General features: G+C 39.8%; 1 protein-coding gene across 4 annotated transcripts in view; it reads right to left on the bottom strand.

The window, feature by feature from the left end:
* PHKB (phosphorylase kinase regulatory subunit beta) overlaps nt 1–23,763 on the bottom strand; it is a 148,079-nt gene that overhangs the window by 20,433 nt on the left and 103,883 nt on the right. For all 4 annotated transcript variants that reach the window (XM_075282098.1, XM_075282100.1, XM_075282097.1 and 1 more), the window contains 10 exons: nt 21,917–22,011; nt 19,752–19,807; nt 18,001–18,094; nt 12,439–12,522; nt 12,000–12,104; nt 7,487–7,569; nt 7,305–7,395; nt 1,896–1,957; nt 1,225–1,384; nt 1,060–1,141 (listed from right to left, as the gene is read on the bottom strand). In XM_075282098.1, coding sequence (XP_075138199.1) covers nt 1,060–1,141; nt 1,225–1,384; nt 1,896–1,957; nt 7,305–7,395; nt 7,487–7,569; nt 12,000–12,104; nt 12,439–12,522; nt 18,001–18,094; nt 19,752–19,807; nt 21,917–22,011 — 912 coding nt within the window. The remainder of the gene's footprint in view (nt 1–1,059; nt 1,142–1,224; nt 1,385–1,895; nt 1,958–7,304; nt 7,396–7,486; nt 7,570–11,999; nt 12,105–12,438; nt 12,523–18,000; nt 18,095–19,751; nt 19,808–21,916; nt 22,012–23,763) is intronic.

Raw genomic sequence — 23,763 nt, 5'->3', positions numbered from 1 at the left:
AACATATAAACTCCTTGCAGATGGTTTTTTGCCCTTGGCGGGATTTGAACACCAGGACTCCAGCGCTGCAAGGCTGCAGTGCTAACCACTGAACCACCGTGTGGCCTCCTGCAGGCGGATTCCGCACCAAAATCCGCCTGCTAGGAACTCCATGTGAACATACCCTTAGGGACATGGATGCAGGACACAGGGTACTGGTAGTGTAGTATAATGCTGCAGAGCCTCCTGACTAGTTTAAGTATAGTAATTTCTCATTATTAACTTCTAATTCCCCAGATCTCATCTCCCTGAAGAGGAATTGATGAGATGAGAGGACAACTCTCAGATTCCACCTCTTAATTAGCTGCTCGGGCTCTTTACAATTAAATCGCACTCGCAGGAATCTCAGTTTTCGGAATTTAATTGCTCTTCAGTCGAAAATGGAAAAATAAAAAAAAATAAAAATAAAACATCCAGGCAGAAAGCAGGTGTCTCCTGATCCATGTAATTGAAGTATTAACCCTTATTCTTCAGAAGACTACAGTTACCCAAGAGGAGTGTCTGGATTATCGGGATGGCATCATTTCCTATTGTCTGCTGAGTGATAACAAATATGATTGTTATAGTAGCTTACATGGGGAGTCATATAAGTCAGTCTTTCTAGGTAGACAATGACCTGCACATCAGGCATCTCTCATTCAGGAGTCAGGGGACAACCAAAAGGGTTGTTATCATAGCTACTACTTGGGCTGCCTACTTAGATAACTAGCCTACAATCTGCCGCATAATTACTACTGTACAGTATAACTCATTAAAGCTGTAATAATTCTCATACAGGATACCACTCAACTTTCCCAGACTTCTGAATGGTAAATCTACTTAGATAATACTGCAACAAAATGAAAGCAGGACATCAGGAGTTTGATATGTGTAACAACCCTATAGGAAACTGTAAAGGTAGCAAAATAGATAGTCACCCAGCTTTCCAGAGACAGATAATACTTAGACACAGCTGGAAAGTAGCAGGGTGAAGGCGTTATAATTTTTCTCCTGACACTGAGTGGTGGAAAAAGCTCTCACCTTCTTTTGTTATAAAATGTGGTCCTTCCCTCTTCATCACTATGCTGAGCAGGATAGCCTGAGAGGCAAGGCAGGTGCAGTCCTAAGCAAAGAGAGGGAAACAAGAGATAAAGGGGGTAATGGCTTCTAAAACGGATACCAGAGACGAGCTACCCAGTGACTCACATTCAGTTTCTGTAGGATCTCATAGGTGGGGCGATGTTTCCATTCCGCTACATTGATTTCAGGACGTTTCTCTCGGTCAGCAATTGGGATGCTGGATTGTCTATTGACTTTTGAGTGTTTGGGCACTTCCAGCTCCTCAAAACTGTGGAACTCTGGGATCCTAAGAGGTGATGCACAGCACAGTTAGTATGCCAGAGAGCAATTATTAAAAGAACACAAGGATCTGGTAAGCTGCATTTTTGGAAATCAGTGGTGCTCACTTATCCACTGCTGCATTAATAACTAGATTTTCCATTTCTAGGCCCTTCAATGAAGGAAAAACTGTCTTGCAAAAACATTAACAAAAAAATTGCAGAAAAGACAATTTCAGGCCTGGTTCACACCTGCAAATGGGTTTCCGTTCGGGAAGTCCACTTGAGGACCCCCGGAACAGAAACCTAATCTGCATAAGAAAGCAGTTACCTTAGGAAACCAGCAGATTCTATAGACTATAATGGGATCCGTGTGGTTTCCGCACGAAAAATGTGGAGAGAAAAGTGCTCCTTGCAGCAGTTTTCTCTCCGCATTTCTCATGCGAAGAGGGGAACGGAATGACCCGAACGCAGATGTGAACCGGGCAATAGCTTGCGTTTTGTACATGGGATGAATATCTAGGGAAAAGTAGTTCTTACGATTCTGACTCATTGATCCTCAGAAAGTCCAGCTGTTCAACCATTGCTCCAGATATTAGAGTCTGCAAGAAGAAATGCATTCAGTGAGCAGGATACACCAGATCCAGCAATAACAGTGCCAGTTCAGACAAATGAGCTTATTGGCTGTATGGTGCATAGCTGCGTTAATATAAATTCATTCATTTGGGGCCATTCACATTAACAATTTTTGGATGGTTTATTTTTCAGTGCCATGCAAATAAGGCCTTACTGGTGTTTCTTAAAGGGGCAAAATATTATTTGCAGTAAGTGCATTAAAACTTATTCATACATCTATTAGAAAATTGATAAAACCTAAATCAGTACAGTGCTAATAAGCACATGCCTGAATGTGCAACTCTATTTCCAAGATGGCGCCACATGAGTGGCTGCCTCCATACAGAGCTCCAAGCAGAGAGCGACCTTTATCTCTCCTCTTTCACTCTTTTTGTCTGTATCTTCAAGAATCCTCTACTCAAGCAAACTAGCACTATGAATTAGCTAACTATAATCGAATGGAAGAACCTGCAGAATATTTTCTTTGTGTATTGTTTAAGCTGAAAGATTACCTTCTCAGCTGGAATTTCCTGTGTACATGTGCCTTGTTACCATCACTAAGGACAGGATGGTCACCATGAGGCAGACAAAGCATGGAGGAGAAACTTACATTAAATTGCGGCTTCTTTTTCAAGGAAATGTTTTTTTGGCATCTATTGCTTATGCGTGGAAGATGCCTATGGTTGGCTGACTAGTATTTCTTTCTTTTACCGTGGACATGTGGGACTCTGTTACAGCCTTGGAACCTACCATCTTCTCCCCCACAAGATAAGGAAGCATGGAAAGAGAGCAGCACCCTGTCTACCTGGATGCCTTCAGACTTCTTTGGGTGGTAAGAAGATAGGAGGAGGGCTTGCGACGAAGGATGGGGTTCTTATTGGGACATTTTTGTGGTTAAGGAATAATAGTGCTGATGCAAGATATTGAACCTGAGCATGAGATCTCACTACCTACCAAAGAAACTACCACATGTTATCATGATAGCTGCATATGTCCCCCACCTCTGCAAAAAAGCTGATTCTGCCTGTTTTGTCTACATGCTGTGCCCCCTCCTCGTGTCCTCCAACCGCAGTCCGGCTGTATTATCAACATCACTTTGCACAGAGAACTAAATGATCCTGCAGTTTTTCTCTCGTTTCTTTCTTTTTAGTTGCTATGACTGCTAGTATCTCTCTATCTGCTATGAACTTGTATGTAATAATAATTATAATACATCTTATTTATATAGCGCCAACATATTTCGCAGCACTGTACAATTTGTAGGGTTCAGATACAGACAGATACATAACAAAGAACTTCATTTCACACAATGGGACTGAGGGCCCTGCTCAAGAGAGCTTACAATCTATGAGGTAGAGGGGGGTGACACAAGAGGTAGCAGGGGCGGCATTGCTTATACAGTATTCAGACAATTCTGTAATAGAGGTGATTGTCATTACACAAATAATACTGAATGAGCAGTCACTAGTGGTGACCTTTAACATGTGGATGGAGCTTGAACAGATAAGTTAGGCTGAAAAGGCACCATATCAAGTGGGGTAGTGTGGGAGCGGGGACAGAGGAGGGTTAAAATTTAGGGATTCTTTTAGCAATAAAGGACATCAGAATTGTAGTACGGAAGGGTTGACATTAGGAATTGTGATATGCCTGTCTGAAGAGATGTGTATTTAGTTTGCGCTTAAAGCTGTAGAAATTGGGAGTTAGTCTGATTGACCGGGGTAGAGCACTCCAGAGAAGTGGTGCAGCTCAGGAGAAGTCTTGTATACGAGTGTGGGAGGTTCTGATGATAGAGGAGGTAAGTGTTATTTCATTGAGTGAACGGAGAGCACGGGTTGGGCGGTAGACAGAGATGAGGGAGGAAATGTAGGGAGGTGCAGCATTATGGATAGCCTTGTGGATGAGAGTGATAACTTTATATTTTATTCTATAATGAATAGGCAGCCAATGTAGCGACTGGCACAGACCAGAGGCATCGCTGTAGCGTCTAGCCTGATAGATGAGCCTGGCCGCTGCATTCAGAATAGATTGTAAAGGGGAGAGTTTAGTAAGGGGAAGACCGATTAGTAAGGAGTTACAGTAGTCAAGGCGAGAATGAATCAGAGAGACAATAAGTGTCTTTAGTGTATCTCTGGTAAGGAAAGGGCGTATTCTGGAGATGTTTTTGAGGTGGAGGTGACATGAATGTGCGAGTGATTCGATATGAAGGGTGAAGGAAAGGTCTGCGTCAAACATGACCCCGAGGCAGCGGGCATACTGCCTAGGAGTTATAGTAAGGCCTGAGACTGCAATGGATATATCAGGGACAGATCTATTAGATGGTGGAAACAGTAGTAGTTCAGTCTTAGAGAGATTTAGTTTCAGATAGAGCGAGGATGTTTGTATGTATGTTTTTCTCTTGCTATATACTACTGTACTATACATGATGCTGTATCACACTGAATTTTCCCATTGTAGGACTATTAAAGAATTATCTTTTCTTATCTTATCTTAATGCACAATGGTGTGGTGCATTATGGGAGATGTGGTGTTTACTGGCATAATGTAGAAATAAATACCACTTCAAGCATTTAAACCATATTCTGAAGATAGAGACAACAAGGCCTGGAGACAACAAGGCCTGTCCAACAGCATGGTGACATATCCATCCTTATTGGCTTAGCTGACGTCACATAATACACTGCGCTCTTGAGCACTGAATTCGGTCTAATTTTTTTTTGTCTTTGTATTACTGCATGTTTTGTACAAATGCTGAACAAACAGTAAAGTAAATGCCCAGCACTCCAACAATTCCGCTAAAGTACACTGCTTCAAGTCAATAAAGGACATTTTCAATTCTCTTATTATTGTGTTACAAATAAGATCCACTTGGATCATATACCCGGAGAGCAAGCAGAATTTACCTTCGTACAGACATTGAACCATGTATAACAATGAGAAAACACTGTGTTTTCCCTCTAGAAATATATATGAAAGAAAAAACCAATAGGAAAGCATTTTCTACTACATTTTTGATGATTTTTTTTCTGTAGCATTTCACTACATGTGCCCTAAAAGTTGTATTATAATCACATGAAAAGCAATTGTATGACCCTATGGGATATCACACTGTTTTTGTATTAGTAGGATAAGGGTTTAAGGTTGTTCCTCTGGTAGTAATTCTACCCGATATCCCCCCCCCCTCAGTTTATGGAACTGGGAAATTAAAGCATTTTTTGGCATCTTTCCTCTAAAAAGCTGAAATCCGCACTGCCAAGAGTTCAGAGCATATAGAGGTAAATCACAGAATTGGCCGCCACTACACAGTTTTAAAAATCTTCAATTATTTTAATGGTTCTCTTTACTTTCTTAAAACTCTTTCATTAAGTTAAGTAAGGTGTGTGGATGGCGTATACACGTGGGAAATGTATCCAAAGTACTTTTTTGGAAGTTGTACGTGACAAATGCAGTGAACACAATGTCCCCATACAGAGATGCCAGTGCCAGTTTTCAGTTACAGATTGGATTCTGAGAAAGCTGGGTGACAGCCTTTAAGGCTATATAAATACAATTACCATTTCCTTGAAAGATTTCTCCCAGATTTTCCATGTTCCTAAATGGCAACCCTACCTAACAATAATACATTCTCCAATGCTGCAACTAAATGTTTTTATTTAGGAATCTGGGACGTGTTGAAATAAAATTGGAGCAACAGAAAACTTCAGACTTTGTATTTTCATGGTTTTGTTAAGGGGGTGGCATACAATTCATATTTTTTGCCAAAGTAAATTGGCATATAAAATAATAACATGATACAAAATTAAATCTTTCTTTGCATGGTTTTTGTGAGAGCCACAAGTGAACTGGCAAGGAAGAGGCTGCGAGGTGCAGAGGGAATTGCCGCCACTTACTTGTCACTTATGTGAGATTAAAGTAAAGATGAAGGGTTTGGAGCAATTCACAGGTTCTATAAATAAGTAAACAGAGCTAAAAGCACAATGATTGTAAAGCCGAGGAAACACAATCCTGTCTATTATTCAGATGCTGAAGATTCTGCTCTGCTCCCGTGCATCTCTGTGACCAGACAAAGTTACAACTTACAGATGAAGCAGACTCAGCTTTTCATTTATAGTATGGTAAAATGACATGAGACGTTGTGGATTTATATAGGACTTCAGATAAACATACACCTTTAGCTTAATATGTAAGCAAATAAAGTTTAACGGCGTATTCAAACCACTAAAGCTAAGACACAACCAGGCAGACTGTGATGGTGGTCTTACTGGATGTCACCTAGCTTCTCCAGAACCAGATATAACAACTGAATACATTGTTTATCAACACGATAGAAGATGGCTCATTTCTTAAGAGGTGTTTTCTGTCTGTAATAGATTTTTCACACTGATGAGCTAACCACAGCATGTGGTCTGTAGGGAGGGCGGCAACTGGACTGTACACAAATCAGCTGTTTTGGCAGCTTTCAGGTGCAGAAGCTGCTGTAGTGGATGAGAAGTGCGTGCAGGTTGCTCCTATTCAGGTGATAGGAGTGGTGCCATAACTCCCCAGACCCACCGCTATGCAGTGGAGGCTGCAGGAACAGCTTATCTATGCAGGAGGTCCTTGTACCTTTGCATGATAGGTGGATAGGTTATTAGTATTAAGAATCTATATATCTAGGGCTGTGAACCCTCTTTAATGGCATATAAATATTCACCTCTCCTGTCTAGCTGCAGTCCCCAAGACTACTGATAGGGGACAGAGTTTGAAGCATGCCTCCAATTAAAAAATAACTTTTCTTAAATGAATAGTATGTGAATACATGAAGCTTTGTAATGCACTGTATTAAAGAATAATGCTCCCTTCTTCACTGATCTGGCTACTTTCTTCCACCTTCCCATCAGTCACACTCTTCATAGTCAAACGTCTATGAAGAGGAGGCTACTGCTGGCTAGAAATTGATTTCTTGCCTCAGTCTGTACAATGATAGAGAGTTATCTTACTTGATATAGTAGAGCTCTCTCACTCACTAAGTGTAGCAGAGCTCAGCAGCGGCAGATTTTTTTTTTTTTTTTTTTATCAGCAGCCCCCTCCTCCTTCCCCAAAGACTTAAGAAATATCTCTAAAAACAGGAATAGCTAGAGTAGCCTGATAAGTGGACAGAGAAGTGGTTTTCTCTAATACTAAATCAAAAATATATCTTACAAAAATTTCTACTATCTATTATCTGTACTATTCAATAATGAAGCACTGTTGCAGAGGCACTCTAAGCACAGAGTATATTTGGATGTTAGGGTATGCCATTATTTACATATTTCCCCCCAAAAAAGAGTAAATGCTTAGATATGAACTATTATTTACCTGTAGTCTGTCCACATGAACTTTAACACCTGCCACATTTCCATTCTTAAAGGAGGCAAGCATGTCCAGGATAGGGTTAAATCTGCTCCCCCTAAGGGTTGGAAGGGAAAAAGGGAACAGAAGTTATGGAGACTGCAATGCATAATTCTTGTACTCCTAAACCTTATGATCCCATACTATACCGAATGTTATCCTCACGAATCAGGACCAGGAACAGAGGACGCCCTTTCATCTTCCAGTATTGCCGGATGAACTGCAGAGCATTCTGTAACAAGACTATCACATTACAAAAGGTACCTAAAACAAGTCCCAGCAGTGACACACTCTCTCTCAATCCTCAGATGTATAGAGTCTATAGATTTCAGGGCATAGGAAATTTATTATTTAACCCACCTCTCTCCCTGTCCCATATAGAATAAATATATAGCAGAATTTTATGGACTGTCTGAGGATAACCTATCATCTTCATATATCTAAAAAGCTGAGGATGCAGGAAGAGGTATGTGACTGCGGACAAGGTGAGATGTTCTGCCTTAACAGCCCCTTCAAAGAGCTCCATTAAACCCCCCTTTTCCTGGCAGCTAGAGTGTTAAACGTGTTTCAGACATTTATCCCGTGACTTTGCAGTGCAGTCACATTTACTTTATTAATCCGGCTAATTGAAATCCTTCTCAGCAACATTTCCCTAAAAACGTCAATTTGTGATGCAGGCAGAATGGAGGCAGTAAGTGTGGAATTAATCTGATGGGTTAGGAGCCCATGGCTGGTAGAAGTACATTATTAAATATAAGCCCAGGAGAATTGTGAGAGCATTAATAATGAGCCAATGTCAGAGCAGACACATTATGGTCAATATAAAGTATTATGGACAGGGGGTGCACATGTAAACGAAATTAAGGTAATTGTCAATGCTCATTGCTATGTTAAAAAACTATCTATTTCAATATGGCCTGTAATGAGAAACAGCCTGTAGTTAATTGGTGTTTTACTAACTTAGGCTAAGGCCCCATGTTGCAGAAACGCAGCTTTTTTTGTTGCAGATTTTGTTGCAGTTTTTTGAGCCAAAGCCAAGAATGGCTACAAAAGGAATGAGTGCTCTATAAAAAAGTTCTTATACTTCTTTCTTCTGCTCAGCCTACTCCTTACTTTAGCTCACAAAACCGCAACAAAATTTGCAGCAAAAAAAAGCTGCTTTTCCGCAACGTGGGGCCTGAGCCTTAAAGTGATCCTGTCAGAATAATCTGGGACACAAAACAACTCAGAGGTTCTTGAGGACTGGGGATTTTATAGTGTCCCAAATAGCCTTGTTTTAAACACCATCTATGCCTGTATTTATTAAAATAAAAAAAAAAAAAAAAAAAAAAAAAAAAAGAAAAAGAAAAAAAATCTTTACACTCAACCGAAGTCTGTACTTGGGGCACCTGTGCAGTTTTTCTGTGAAGCAGGAGGAGTACACCTCTGCTTTGGTGCACATGCGCCTGGACCATTGGCACATGTACAGTAAAACTGCGGTGTATGTCCCCGGCTGCACAGTACAAGCTGTGTAGGCACTTAGAGCATTATAGAAGGGTTTGCTGAGCCTCATCTCAAGGTACATGTAAAAGTTTGGTATTTTTTATGTGGTCATGGTTAATGTTGCAACAGGGCTATTTAGACACAAAACCCCAATGCATGAGGACCTTTGGGTGGTTTACTATCCGAAACAGGCTTCACAGGTGTAACGGACATTAAACTGAAAACCTCTAGTGTGCTGGCTGTTCACATACAGGTGAGCAAGGTGCAAATTACATCTTCTGCGTCTCAATGTAAAATCTGAGCCATTTAGAATAGTGGTATATTTTTTGTGGGCAGATCGACCTTCGGGGCCCCTTCAGGATCTACTACCTCTGCAACCTTATAGCTGTGCCCCTGCAGGTGAGATATATAGTAACACATGGTACTCATTACTGCAAATATAAACTGCATGTATTTCTACAGCAAAAAAGCGCTATGTAAACCCAGCATTACAGCAAATGACCAGAGCAATTATTTCAGGCAAGCGTAAGAGGTGATTGATTCTTCGCTGTCCTGGATATCACTGATTGATTCACAAGTTTATTAGTCCTGGCTGTCAGGTCCTGTGTTAAAGCAGAATCCATGTGGAGCAGACAGTTTAATCTCCAGACGGAAATATTAAGTGAATTATCCATTCTCTGTATTTTTTTTTTTACCATTTACAGAAGATGCATAACCCATCACAAGATAAACAGATTATAAACAATGTTTTGCAGCCTCAAAATCTTGTGTCTTGTTTTAGACTTTTACATCCAGATCCATATTCTGAATTGTGCTGGCTGCCACATAATATCAGTTAGCACTATATTGCGGGAATTAACTCCTTCAGCGAAAAATTGGGTGGTTGGCTTGATAGCCTACTTCAACCATTGGTTTGTAAAATACCGGGATTTATAAAAGATTCGAAAGAACTTCTTAAAACATTCTCTGAGGTTTCTTGGGGTGTTGTTGACTCATGGGTATCTTGTGATGTCAATTCACTTTATTCTTGTATTCCCCATGAATTGGCGGTGGCGGCATTGGCTAATCATTTATATCGTTTCAGTACATACACACCGGAACTTTGTGAGTATATTTTACAGGTAACAGATTTTCTATTAAAGCACAATTATTTTATGTTTGATTCACAGTTTTATTTACAGGTGTGTGGGGCCCCTATGGGGTCCCCTTTTTCTCCTTCTCTTGCCAATATCTATATGGCACGTTGGGAGGAACTTTTTATTTTTTCACCTTCCAATCCGTTTTTTTCTAGTTTGCATTGGTATGGGCACTACATCGACGATATCCTCATTATTTGGAGGGGCGATGTAGCGCCCATACCAATGTTTTTGGATTATGTTAATTTGAATTAATTCAATTTGTCGTTCACTCATAATTCCCATCCCACCAAAATTTGTTTTCTTGATTTAGAACTTTTTGGTAATGCCGCCACCGCCAAAATCCAAACATCGTTGTACTGTAAGTCCACCTCCGGTAACACCACATTATTGGCTTCTAGTTGCCACCCACCGCACACTATTAAATCTGTGCCGGTAGGGGAATTGACTCGTACCAAACGAGCCTGTTCAGATAATGCGATTTTCAAAGAACAATCGCAGGTCACATTAAATAGGCTGAGGGATCGCCAATATCCTATATGGATCGTAATTCTCTCTTAGAGGATAAGTCTTCTTCAATGAGGAATGGTGATAATAAATCTCTTTTACATTTCTCAACACCATATAGCCCTCAATATAACCAAGTCATTCAAATTATAAAAAGGAACTTACCTATTTTAGAAACCGACCCTATCGTTAAACATATCCTGCAGGCAGGTGTTAGATTTGTCCCAAGTAGGGGTAGGTCACTAGCGGATCATTTATCACCTAGTCTGTATGCCTCTCAGAATAAACAGGAACCCACGTGGTTGGGAACTGTGGGTTTCTACAAATGTGCATCTATTAGATGTGCGGTTTGTAAATTTTGTAAGAAGACAACGACATTTGGACCTTCAGCCAATAAATCTTTATTTAATATTAGGACCTTTTTGAACTGCAATAGTACCTACGTGATTTATGTGATTGAGTGCACCATTTGTGACCTTATTTATGTTGGGTGCACAATCCGCCAGGTTAAAAGCAGAATATCTGAACATCTGGCGGATTGTTCAAAATCACAATCTGATAATATGTCAAATGCATCACGTCATTTCATTTCTCACCATAAGGGGGACACCTCATCTTTTGCTTTTTATGCAATTCAACATATCTCAGCACCAAAGAGAGGTGGTGATCGAAGAAGGCTTCTGCTTAAACAGGAAGCCTTCTGGATCTGGAAGTTGAACACCAGGGTACCTGTAGGTTTAAATATTAAACAGGATTTGGCTTTAATTTATTAACATGTGTCCCATATCACATTGGATCTAGTTTAAATCCATTTAAATCTACATGGGAGTTCGTGCCGATACATATCATATGATTCGTCATGTGATCTGTCATCACGTGATCTTCAGTACGCACCACATGATGTAGGCACGTAGTTACACTGAATGTGCATCTTTATATCCGAATGTCTGGTTTCATGCTGCACACATCTTTCGCAAAGGTCGGGTGAGTCTAACATATTCCTTTTTATGGATCATGGCTTGTTCATTATTAATTAATGTTTTGTTTAAAATGCTTTTCATTACTTGTGGTATGGCAACACTTGGGCTTTTGTATCCTTTTAGTATATGTTGGTTGGAATTCAGCCCACATGTGGGTGGAGCTATCTAACTATTTAAGATGCTTTCATTCTTTGAGTAGTAGGCTATGAGTAAGGGGCATGTTTCGTAGCCCCGAAACGCGTAAGCTACTCTTATTTGTATTTCATATGGATCCATTGTATTTACAATTTTAATTGCATGAAGTAAAAGTCAAGTTTTATTTAAATATTTTTTGGCGCTGGAAGGTTTTTTTTATTTACCATTGCTATCAGTTAGCACTGACTGGTAAACTCTTAATCACACACACTATCAGTCCCAAGGACTGGACTGCTATCTGACAATCCAGAGCATGGGTCTTCTGCTGTTGTATTGCATTTTTTTTTTCACTACTGAATGCTGAATTATTGAAATTTCCAAAGTTATGTGTAGTAAACAAGATTTGTGCATGCAGGGTTTACCTGAATGTCGTCAATGAGTAGCATTACGTCTTGAGACATGTAAAAGTCGCTCAGGTCAAACACAATGGGATAACAGACAACTGTTTTCCCAAGGATGCGGTAAATCTGCAGAAGAAACAAAAATTTGACAAAGAGAACAGGCTTTTAAAGACAGGGGTGGGTATCAAATAAAGATCGAAGATGTCTGAACCAAATAACTTATCAATGGAAATGACATTTAACAGGAAGAGTCAGGCAGTTTTCCTCCCTAACACTTCCCAGGTAAAATACTATGAGAAAACTAATGGAGAAATAGCATTCCAAGGGATACATGGGTAATTGTGTAAATAGGTAGACAGTATGGGCAACGAAATGTGATAGTCACATAGTATCCAAAAACAAAGTGATAACACAGATACACTCCCAATTTTGACAACACAACACATATCACACCCCTGACCTTCGATGTTCCAAGGCAACCAATGGGTCTATCCGGTCTTCCTGACAAGCCCAGCTTCTCATGGACCCCCAGGTGAAGATAGGCCTGTTAATAACCACAAAAGAAGATAAAAGGACATTAGTCATAAAGCAGACACATATAATAGTGCAGAAGTCCTTTAAAAGTGAGCTTGAATGGTCAGTCACAGTTCTGGATGTACATGGTATAGTGATCATAGGCTTGAGGAAGATTCTGTACTGCTTGCCAATGAAAAGAACTACAATCAGATCCCTCCAATTCTAAAATGTTTCATAACTAGTACAAAGCGCATATAAGAAATTCTGTAACACATATTATATTAAAATAAAAGGTTTACAGCTCTGCTTATCAGGTCACTTCACTCCTAGTGTCAACAAGTATATAAGTACTGAATACTGGTTGTAGAAGTCTATGGAAAGGAGAGGAAAAGGCTGCTGAAGTGAGAGAGGAAGACAGACAGACACACAAACACTGCTCTACTGTCCCATCCTCTACAGTGGCCACCAACAGCAGAGCGTGTTTGTTTATCTCTTCCTCTCCCCTCTCCTCCATTTATGTCAGAAGGAATGTGATCTGTGTGTGAGGCTCACAGCCCCTCTTCTCTCTGAATACAAGCCGAGTGAAGGTTGAGGTAAGGAATGCAACTGACAGATGGAGATAGAAGCTTTTTACTTGAAGATAGATTAGAAAATGTCTTTATAAAGTGGCTTTATTTTTTGGGGAATGCTTTAAACTGCAGATAGCAAGGAGCAAAAGACTGCATTCAACTCTCCTACAAGAGCCAAGCATAAAGTGAAAACATATAATACACCCCTCAACATTGCCATTGCAACACCAAAGAGGAAAAGTCTTGGAATGATGAAAATCACATTAATTATTGACATGTTAATATACAAATGATAAAAATGGAAAAATAATATTCAAAATATCTCAATTTATTAAGTATTGCGTATAAGCATCATGAGCAGAAATACATGCACTTACAATACATGGCATGCTATAAGTAAGGTTCCTAATGGTTGGCTGAGGAATGTTATACCACAATGAACTTCGGCACAAAAATCATCAAGATTGACTACTGACAGATCGCTTTGCAATTGAACAATAACATTATGCTTGATGGGAGTCAAGTTCCGAAAGGTTGCAGGCCATGGTAGTGCTTTAAAAGGGGTTGTCCCATCACAAGGATCCTATCTATACTGCTTGTTAATGTGAATGTAAGACTTTTCCTAAATACACTGCTTCAGCAAAACTTCTTTGTTTGTCCACTATCTTACTTTATTCAATTCATTGTTGACACAGCCCTTGACTTATCTGCTCAAAAGTCAAGTGATGTAGCTGCCTGCTCTCAGGGAGGGAGGGAGGAGGGGCTAAGTGCACGGGAGCCAGCCTGTGTTTCTAGCTATTCCTGTGTCTACACCACGTGACCTAGCTTCCTGCTCTCAGATAGGGGAGAGGAGCTGCTTTCATTTCTGAACGTCTTCTGTTCTCCCAGTTATCAGGCTAGATAATTCAATTGTGTTCATTATGGCAGAGACAGGAAGTCTCTGTATGTAACACAGAAAGGAGTTGCTCCTGCTTGTACTTCATAGTCCAAAATTGTGCATATAGTGTTGTTTGAGGACCTTTGATAACATCACAGGCCCTTCAGCTGCCCCATAGGATCACGCTATACGGTGAGCAGAGCTACACGCTAATTTGGGGCCGAACTAAACGGCAGGTTGCATATGAAACCTCGCCCACCAAATGATGCAAGAAACCAGGAAGAAAGAAGATTTTACGGCAGTGAAGACTGGTGAGTATGCGACGTGGGAATACCCCTTTAAGACTACACAGTCTGCTGACAGTAGCATGAACATCTTTTGGCTAGGCATTGTCCTATTGAAAAATAGCTTCTTGGACACTTTGGTTTGGTTGTAGTGGTACGGCCATTTTTCCAATGTAACACTAAGCTGTTTCTGTACTTAAAAATGAGAGCTAGATAGGACCGGCTACCGTACATTATGTCACCCCACACCATTAGTATGAACGGTGTATTGTTCCCTGTTAAGGGCCGCTTTGTGTTTCGCCCACGTAGTCTTCAGACCAAACTCCAGCTAACAATTTGTGGCTTCCTAGCATGCTGGGATATATAATTTCACCATAGCTGGAGACCCACAGATTTCTAACTATTGAAACTAACCAAAGGATAGCAATTTCATATTAATAGAGCTAAAAGAAAACAAAGTATCCTGTAGATCTTGCTAAGCTTGCCCATCTGGACACATGGTAATCGTGGAATTTGTGGTATATTAATGTTCTACATACTGCACATTAAAAGCTAATCCATAACAGAACAGATTATCCTGTGAAACATAAAACAGACAGACTTATTCCCTAGAAAACGATGTTCGGATTCTAAGGAAACCTCTGGTTTCTTTTCTTAAGTTTTCCATGTAATAAACCAAATTCAATGTGTTTTAAACCATTTGTACTTTTCTAATAGGCCTTGTGTATCAATTCCAAACATCTCAGCTTGCTTCCTGATACTTATACTACCCACAGCTGAATGTTTGCTCCAATTTCATCCCCTCTAGACAGTAAGCAGTTACATTTCAGCAGTAATAATACACTGTAGTAAACAGGAAAGAGATTTGTGCTGCCAATGTTTTCAGCATGGAGAATAGAGTGTATCAAACTGGTGCAAATCACACCTAAATTGTGCCATCACAGCCATAGGGAACATGCAGGCACAATGACTACTTGTATTTCGGAGCCTCATTGTGTTGCTGTTGCTGGAGACACGTGCAGGAAGTTATCCTCATTTACAGGCCCCAAGCTCTTTATTTTAAGCAGATAACGGTGACTAGTAAAGCAGACGCCATTAAGAGTTCTCCTTCTGAAAACAAATGATTCGGGTGATGAATGGCCGCCATGTGAAAGTCGACAAAACAGGGACATTAATCTTTAAAAAACCCAGAAATATAAATAAGTGTAATATATCCAGGGAATAGGAACACAACAGAGGTAATAACGGATTATGAGGTGGAGGAAGGGTGGGTAACGGAGATTTATACATTATTGTTATTTCCAATACAACAGAGGCTCTCAGACTGACTGATAAAGTGTGAATAATGCCTTAACAGGGTTGTATGAAAGAAGACAAAAAGGATCTGGTTTTTTCCCTCCCAACTACAATGTCTCTATTGTCCATTGTTTGTACCTGGTATTCAAATAAATAGGGGTGAATGGCAATGCCAAACACTGCAACCAAACAAGAAGGGAGAAAAGACCACTTTTTAAAATCTAATATATTCACTTCCATTTCTGTCCATACATTTATGCTCAAACAAACAATGAATGAGTAGCGGACTGTATTGAAGGATTTGTCACAGCAGCAAAAAAAAAAAAGAAAAAAAGAAAAAAAAAAAGGGACTATCTAGATGCTGACTTGTGATAGTAATATGCAGGATGAAGGCTGGAAACAAGCAGTATCTAATAAGAGTCTCAATTGACCCAAGGTTCCTACTAAGCCTTGAAGATGGCAGAGCAGGAAATAAATTGTCAGATTACGCAGTAGTTTCTGACCCATAGCACATGTTAATCCATGTCCAGCCTGGCAACAGATCATAGACAGCACTCCCTGCTATCAGGATAGCCACTACTGCCAACTAATCAGGAATTATCTGCAGATGACACAAGTAACTAAAACAACATACTTGGTTTACCTGAGCAGCCATTACTAGCTCCACAGATAAGTCCACAGATGAGCTGTCACCCCACTTTACTAGCATCAGTGAACTGCAATATACTCACATGTGAGGGTGTTACCCAAATTATTTGTGACGTGGCATAAATGTCCTCATGTTAAAAATATAGCAGATTCTGGTTGATAACCAATATGGTTGCCATTATAGTTATAACAGAGATTAGCTTTGCAGACTACCTATTGCTAGTTATCATCAGTAATGGACCCAAATGTGTCCTTAGTAGTCGCAAGACGCAAGAGCGAGACTTCACAGTGTGGGAGAGAAGAACAAAATTACAAAAAAAAAAAAACCAAACAAACAAAAAAACACTGGGTAATGTATGAGTATTAGAGCAGATACTCAATATGTAAGGTGCTGTAAAGATGGGTATATCTCGGGTGCTACAGCCCAGTAGAAGGGAGGCAGCGGCTCCTAATAACTAACCCTGGTCCTTGTGGGTATCATTATTAGTTAACACTATCTAAAGAAGGGGACAGAGATCTCTGAAACATGTAATAAATAAAGGTTTAATACATTGACTAAATGACTAAAATCCTACAGTGCACTTCTTCGTGCCAAAAGTATCAGTCCCATCCCTGCCTGCTAGTACGGAAGCCTTCATACAGTTACCACGCACCAATAGTACAGCAACTGTCTCTCAATTCAACAGACAACTTTTCCAAGTTAGATATCGACCACTCCAAGGAGCACCACATGGAGAAGATGACAGAGGGTGCAACAGCATCACAATATGTAGGGTATTAATATGGTTCCCTGTTTTGCTCATTTGCCAAAATGACCATCCAAAGGTCTGTTAAAGTTGTGTTTCTGACTGTGTGACACTCATCCATTCCTAAAAATACTATTCACAATTGTAGGAAAGCTGGGTGATCAGTTAATACCAGATCATGGTGGTATCACAGCATGACTTGGTCATCTGTCATTGAGGAGTCTTGGGAAGCTGGGAAAGACTGATGTAAGGACAGTAATGTCAGCAATACTAGCTGTCACCCAGGTCTATCAGAAATACATATAATCTAGATGCTGTTCATTGAGACTTGGTTAAACAATGCACCTCAGCATGGCACAGACACCTGCATGAGCCCCAGGTGGAAATTGTCTATTGAAGACTATTTATTAGCAGTGGCTTTGGTAATCCTGAGAAACAGTAACTACATACATCTAGATTCTTGACCACTTGAGCAGAAGGGAAGAGGTTTTTGCATTGCAAACATATTGCAGGATTATTTGGATATCCATCATTTGTATAGGAGGAGGAAATGGTACAGGAATGCTACTTTACACGTATGGTGACTTTCATCACATTTTATGAATGTTATCATCTTGAATCTCACTTCTTCCTCCATAGTAGGGAGCCTCATCCAGTAGACAGCCAGCTTGCCCGGCGTGGGCAGATATGGAGAGGGGACAGGCCTTGGAGCTGGCATCAGGCAGAGCTGTGACTAGCACTGCTTGAATTGTGTTTATCCCATGATTTCTGCACAAACCAAGCTGATACTCATCTGCTTATCCCTGGCAGAAGACTTGCCAGCACCATACTTGTGATACCTGCCTTCCTACGAGTCATTATAGAATTACACAGACTGATCTCAGCAAAAGATCTCTCATATCCTCCATTCACTGCCTGCCTACAACAAGGTGTCAAATTATGTCCCTATAATAACAATGACCTACCCAGTAATTCCATTAAGACTTGGAGATGTCACCATAATGAACGTGACAGGCAGTGACCCGGGAGAGCTGCATATTTTCCTCGCCAGAAGCAATACAATGCAACAGATGCTGAGTAACTCACCTTCACCAACTCCTGCTGAGGCCAAATCTGGATTGGTTCCACCTGTTGTGGGGTCTGAGTCTGAATACCGTAAGTATTCAAAAAGACCTGTAACCTAAGAGCAAAAGAGAAAATACTGCTATAAGTAGTTATATTTTAGTATATTGAGGGCACTATTATAGTAGTTATATTCCAGTACATAATGGGCAGTATTACAGTAGTTAATATGTTCTACTGGTACAACCATGGATTAAACAATAAAACAGATCTTTATAATGATGGACAACAATGGATCCCAAGGGAGCGCGCGCACATTATTTACTCTGAGACATTGCTAAATGAAAAAAATTAGACTTACATGACTTTTTCATAGACAATTTCAGGTGGCTGCAGATGTGAATTACTCTTGATTTTGATCATAATCACCCAGCCCTACCTTAATATATTGGTGCAGAGATATACAATAGTATTTATAGTCTTGTCCACAGAGAGGAACATTATATATCTATAGTCTTGTCCATAGGAGACAGTATAATAATTATACTCATGTACCTAGGAGTTAGTGTTATAGTAAACTAATATCCACTTAGTCCATCATGTAAAAAGTACATAGCACAAACATTGGAGAATAGAGCAGCACTATAGTAGTTATATTCTTGTACAGGGAGGCCGCATTATAATGGTTAGATTCCGAGATATAAAGGTGGTTTACAATAGTTATTTTCTTGAACATAGACAATATTGTAATTATATTTTTCTACATAGGGATGCAGCAGTTGTATTCTTGAACACAAGGGCAATATTACAGTAGCCATTCTTGTACAGAGCGGGCGGTACTACAGTAGTAATATTGTTATAAATAGGGGTAATGTTCTAGTACATGTTAGACAGGAGGCAGTATTTCAAGTTATATTTCTGCACATACAGGGCAGTATTATAGTTGCTTTATTCTTATACTTAGGGCAGTATTAAAATAGTTGCATTCTTGTACTTTGTTAGCAGGTATTACATTAGTGCTATTATTATAGTTGTTGTTCTCTTGTACAAAGGGTCAGCATTACAGAAATGTATTATTCTTCAGAATGGGCAGTATTATAGTAGTTTTGTTGAAGATAACAGGCGGTAATTTAATACTTGTATTCTTCTCCAATGCAGTATTCTTCTATTCTTGCTCTTAAAGGCGGTATTATAATCTTGTGCACAGAGTACAGTAACATTATATTTATAGTCTTTCACGTAGAGGTCACTTACAATAGTTATATAATATTATACACAGGGGACAATATTAGAGTTTTTATGTTTTTATAGACAGATAACAGTCACTTTTACATAACAAATGATTGCATGACCAAGACTATACTTTGTGGCCTGCAATATGGGGGACAATGGTTACATGTAAACTGGAGCACACACAGCTGTGTGCATAGTTGCGTGATTTGGGGGTGATAACTATATTTTCTTGGGAAATCAGATCTGCATGGATGTATACACCTGTGATAGTAAAATGTAATACCTGTTGCTGAAATCATTTTCAGTTATGAAACATCAGATCAAGATCATGGCGGTGACTTCAGAGCAGATTTTCTTTTTTTTAACGTGTTTCTTAGCAACAGTAAGATAAAAATCCTTGCAGACAATTTTCTAAGAGAAGCTCTGCTTTTATTGAGGTGTTAACTGCACACAGTCAGATACAGATATATAATATTTATAGAAGACACTAAACAGCTATAAAATCTGTATAGTGATGTAGTAGAAACTGTGGGTAGCCTTACCGCTGGCTCTCCGCTATTAGGGCCACATGTATCATTGTGTCATTGTCCAGAGGCCCCTGAAAAAAGAAAAGAAAAAAAAAAAAAACAGGCAATGGTGAGAACACATACAGAGGCAAGTACTGATTCATCACACAGAGACGCCACCTGGAAAATCAAAACCAGGCCTTTATGTTGATACTACAGTGTCTCATAGCTGTTATTTTCATATTGATATAAATAACCGAATAATTATAACTATAGCATCAATGTCATATTCATTGGGTATTCATCACAATGGTGTATTTCCTTTGGGTCATTAGATCAGCCATGTGCCAAGGACTTGAGTACTTTCTACTAAAATACGGCCTCAATACAGCCATCTGAATGATATATTAGACCCACAGCAAAGTCACAAGTGGACATCATCATGCACTCAAAATGCTAAATACAGAGAAAAATTTTAAAAAATAAAAAAAGTTTAGCCAACAGCAGCTTGCTGATGGTTTCCTTAGAACAATGGCACCTCCAGCTAGCAAAGTAAAGCAAGTTCAGCACGAATGCATTTTCTATTGGCGCATCATCTGTCTCATGCAGAGAGGAAACCTAATAAAGTGCTGACATAATAATTACAATAATAAATATAGGAAGCGGAAGCAAAAGAGAGCATTAGACTGAGGGGAGGAGCCTTGTTACAAATATAACACTTCCTAATGATGTTATCCCTTTGTCACAAGTTGATTTTCCTTCACTACAATATGGCTACCGGCGACATAACCTCTTTAGTAATTTTCTGCCTTCCTGCCAGCAATATGTTCATTTTAGATTCAGCGCTAACATTGAAGAGTGATCACTTCTATTAATAATGTATGAGCTGTGCAACTAATGTCTTCATCATGAAGAGAAGATGTACAGCAGCGGCAGAGGTAAGATGGCCGGATGGTGAGCAGCGTTCCAGCCGGCAGCAGTCACGACGCCCTTAATTAAATAAAGCGGGCACGCTGGCTCAGACTATTTCACTGCTAATGCATTTCTTTACACCACGACCAAGAGCCATTAATCTCCCGGACAGCACTGGGGCTCCTGGGGGGCGAGCAGCTGCCTCATGGGGTGGGGTTGTGTGTGTATGCAGGATTCATTTTTATCAGTTTCTGCAGCATGAACAAAAACGACAGAAAATGTATTTATGTTTTATTCGCAAATAAGTTGCCATTTAATAACCAGCAAACAGGAGAAAAAACAATTGAACAAGGCCAGTGAAAAGAGCTTTAGGGTATGATTAATAGAACCCTAGCCCGGCAGGCTACCCTCTATTCAGATCATGTGAAGCTGAATAGATAATGCTCCACCATCAAATATATTGGAGTTCTTGGCAGCAATCCCACTGACATCTGTTAATTATTACGGTAGATGCTCTGAGACTGCTTGTATCACAAATGCTTGAGATGTCCAGATCCCCTCACCTATGAAAGTAACATAGAAGTAAAGAATCTCCCAAGCTCAGGATCACTGGATGCCGTGCGGGTGATACATTCAAGGAGCTTGAATCATGAAAATGGCAACACGTATATGTATTAGGAAGCTGACTGATTCTGCTCAATAATGTAACCTTAGTGTTAAGCAGTGAGAACTGCCTGCTATGTGTTAAGATGGTGAGAGATGCTTGAATTTGTTATATCTATGATTTAATGTAGGTTAAATTATCCTCAAATATAAAGTCATAAAGACAAGAAGTCACCACCGATACCGAAGCTCTATTATGTAATATCAGTAACAGAACCTAGGGGAATGAGAGATACAGTTACATCAGGAAGAGTAAAGCTGCAAAAAATATTAGAAACTATTGTAATGAGTACTGGAGGGATATTTACATTTATTGCAACATTTATTTTTTTTTAACACAAATTCAATAGCAGCATTGAACTGTAATATGAAAACATTTCCTATCTTCACACATAATGATGAAGATTATTAGAGATGAACTACTTGCCATTTATCGATGATCTCTTTGTGTATTTTATCCTTGTAAGGCTCAATCACAATTTGCAGATGCTTAAGATGCTTTCTCTCCATTGTATCCAGTCTATACAATGCTCTTTGAAATTAAACAGTCTGGACACCAAACTAATACATTGTGGCAAATGAACATATGGCCAGAAACATAAATTAAAGTAATTACAGACTCCTACCTGGTTGGAGTATCTCATGGTAATGTTCCTCTGGTCGCTTCGATGGACATAACGGTGCAATGGATCAATATCCTTAGGGCTTATTAATTCCTCCACTACAAAGTCAGGAAGAAGTGCAAACATTATAATGACAGGCACAGCAAATCTGCCTACTAATGCATTGCTACATGTCCTGAACCTTACAAAACACATTTATCGTTACTATCAATATCTTCATCTTATGCATCTATACTGGTTTGGATATTGATGTGGACAGTGATTTGAATACACACAGATTCAGGAGGAAATTTGGGGTAATTTATCAAGACCAACATTTAGTATGCCGAAATTGATAATCCCTATGCTGCTGAAGGAACTGCCTTGTCATAAACCAAGCGCACCCTTCAGCGGGGCTGGGTACCTGTACTGACAGATTTCAGGCATCATATACCCCATCAAAGAATCATTAAATCTGATGGGACCAGTGACCCCACCCCGTGACAAACGTATTAACAAGCCATTTCCTTCAGGAAAGTGGTGATGAAGAGAAATAAAAGTCACAAAAGAGGAAGAGAAGCACATTTTTTTTGGACAAAATTCTGATTGGCACAAAAAATTGTGACTTTTCATACCTTGTATGCCAGAAAATTGAAATACAAGGCATGATAAATTCCCCTCAGGATCTCCATGACAGCACTGCACAGAAATCAAAACAGCCAGTTATCACAATCTCTCAGTTGTGTAGCCTTAGGCTTTGGGCCTGTATCATCAGGTGACTAGACCTCAGCACTAAAGTAAGATCTCTCACATTACATGGGTGCTACATGCTGGGAAGCTGTGGTAGAGGCAAGTGGAACTGTCACAATATAGCAGAACTGAATGCACATCACATTGTCTGCTGAACTATGAATGTTGGTTACAAAAAATATTGCAATTTAAACAAATGATGAGAAATGGCACACCATTTCTCCTTAGTGGCACGGGGCAGGAAGCCAAATCTCATGTCCTGCTGGAGAGAAGGGTAATTTAAGGCTGAGACATAAATCTCGGCAGTTTTACGGAGAAGTAGCGATGACACTTGAGTTCTGTATAAAACGATGAACTGTTTGCTAAACAACTCCCCCGGTGAAGGAGACCTGAGATGTGAGTGCGCCGAGAGACGTTTACACTGACAGGATGACTGAGCGAGACACATTACTAAGCGTGCGGGCAGAGATCAACCCTGCTGTTACACAAGCTATGACACTAAGGACTTGAGCTACGGAGCTGGGCAACATGTCAATGGTAATATCACACTCCGGGTAGCAGTGATTCATCAGCCCACAGTCTCAGTCCAACACAACGTCTACAAAGGCACCCCCTTCTGAAACTATATACAGTTGCTTCTACACAGGAAATATCAGAACCTACAATATTTGGCACTGCTCTGTTTGTGTTGGTCTTTACCAGTCACTGTAATTCTGCCCAATAATAGTGATCTCTACAGCACAGCACCAGATTATTAGGTTAAGTAGTTTGAGTGAAAACTGCAGGATTTCAGGATTTCGCTAAATAATAATAATAATAATAATAACAAACATTCTTTAAAAATATGTACTTACAACAGAAAAACATGATTTTTTTTCTATTGACACATTCTCTTTAGGGCTAGTTCACACAGAGTTTTTTTGGCAGCGGATTTTGATGCGGTATCTGCCTCAAAATCTGCTGCCAAAAATGGCTCTCATTGACTGCCGCTTGTGAAGCGACATGCCCCTTCTTCCCACAGATTTTGTGGCTGGCTCAGCTGCGGCGTCCACGGCATGAGACTCCCTGCCGATTAAGTCCATTCATTTGGGCCTAAATCAGAGCGGAATGCCGTGATGGGA

Source organism: Leptodactylus fuscus, chromosome 7, assembly GCF_031893055.1.
Source record: "Leptodactylus fuscus isolate aLepFus1 chromosome 7, aLepFus1.hap2, whole genome shotgun sequence".
Taxonomy (NCBI): domain Eukaryota; kingdom Metazoa; phylum Chordata; class Amphibia; order Anura; family Leptodactylidae; genus Leptodactylus; species Leptodactylus fuscus.
Note: the sequence above shows the minus strand (reverse complement) of the source record. Positions and strands in the feature narration are given on the sequence as shown.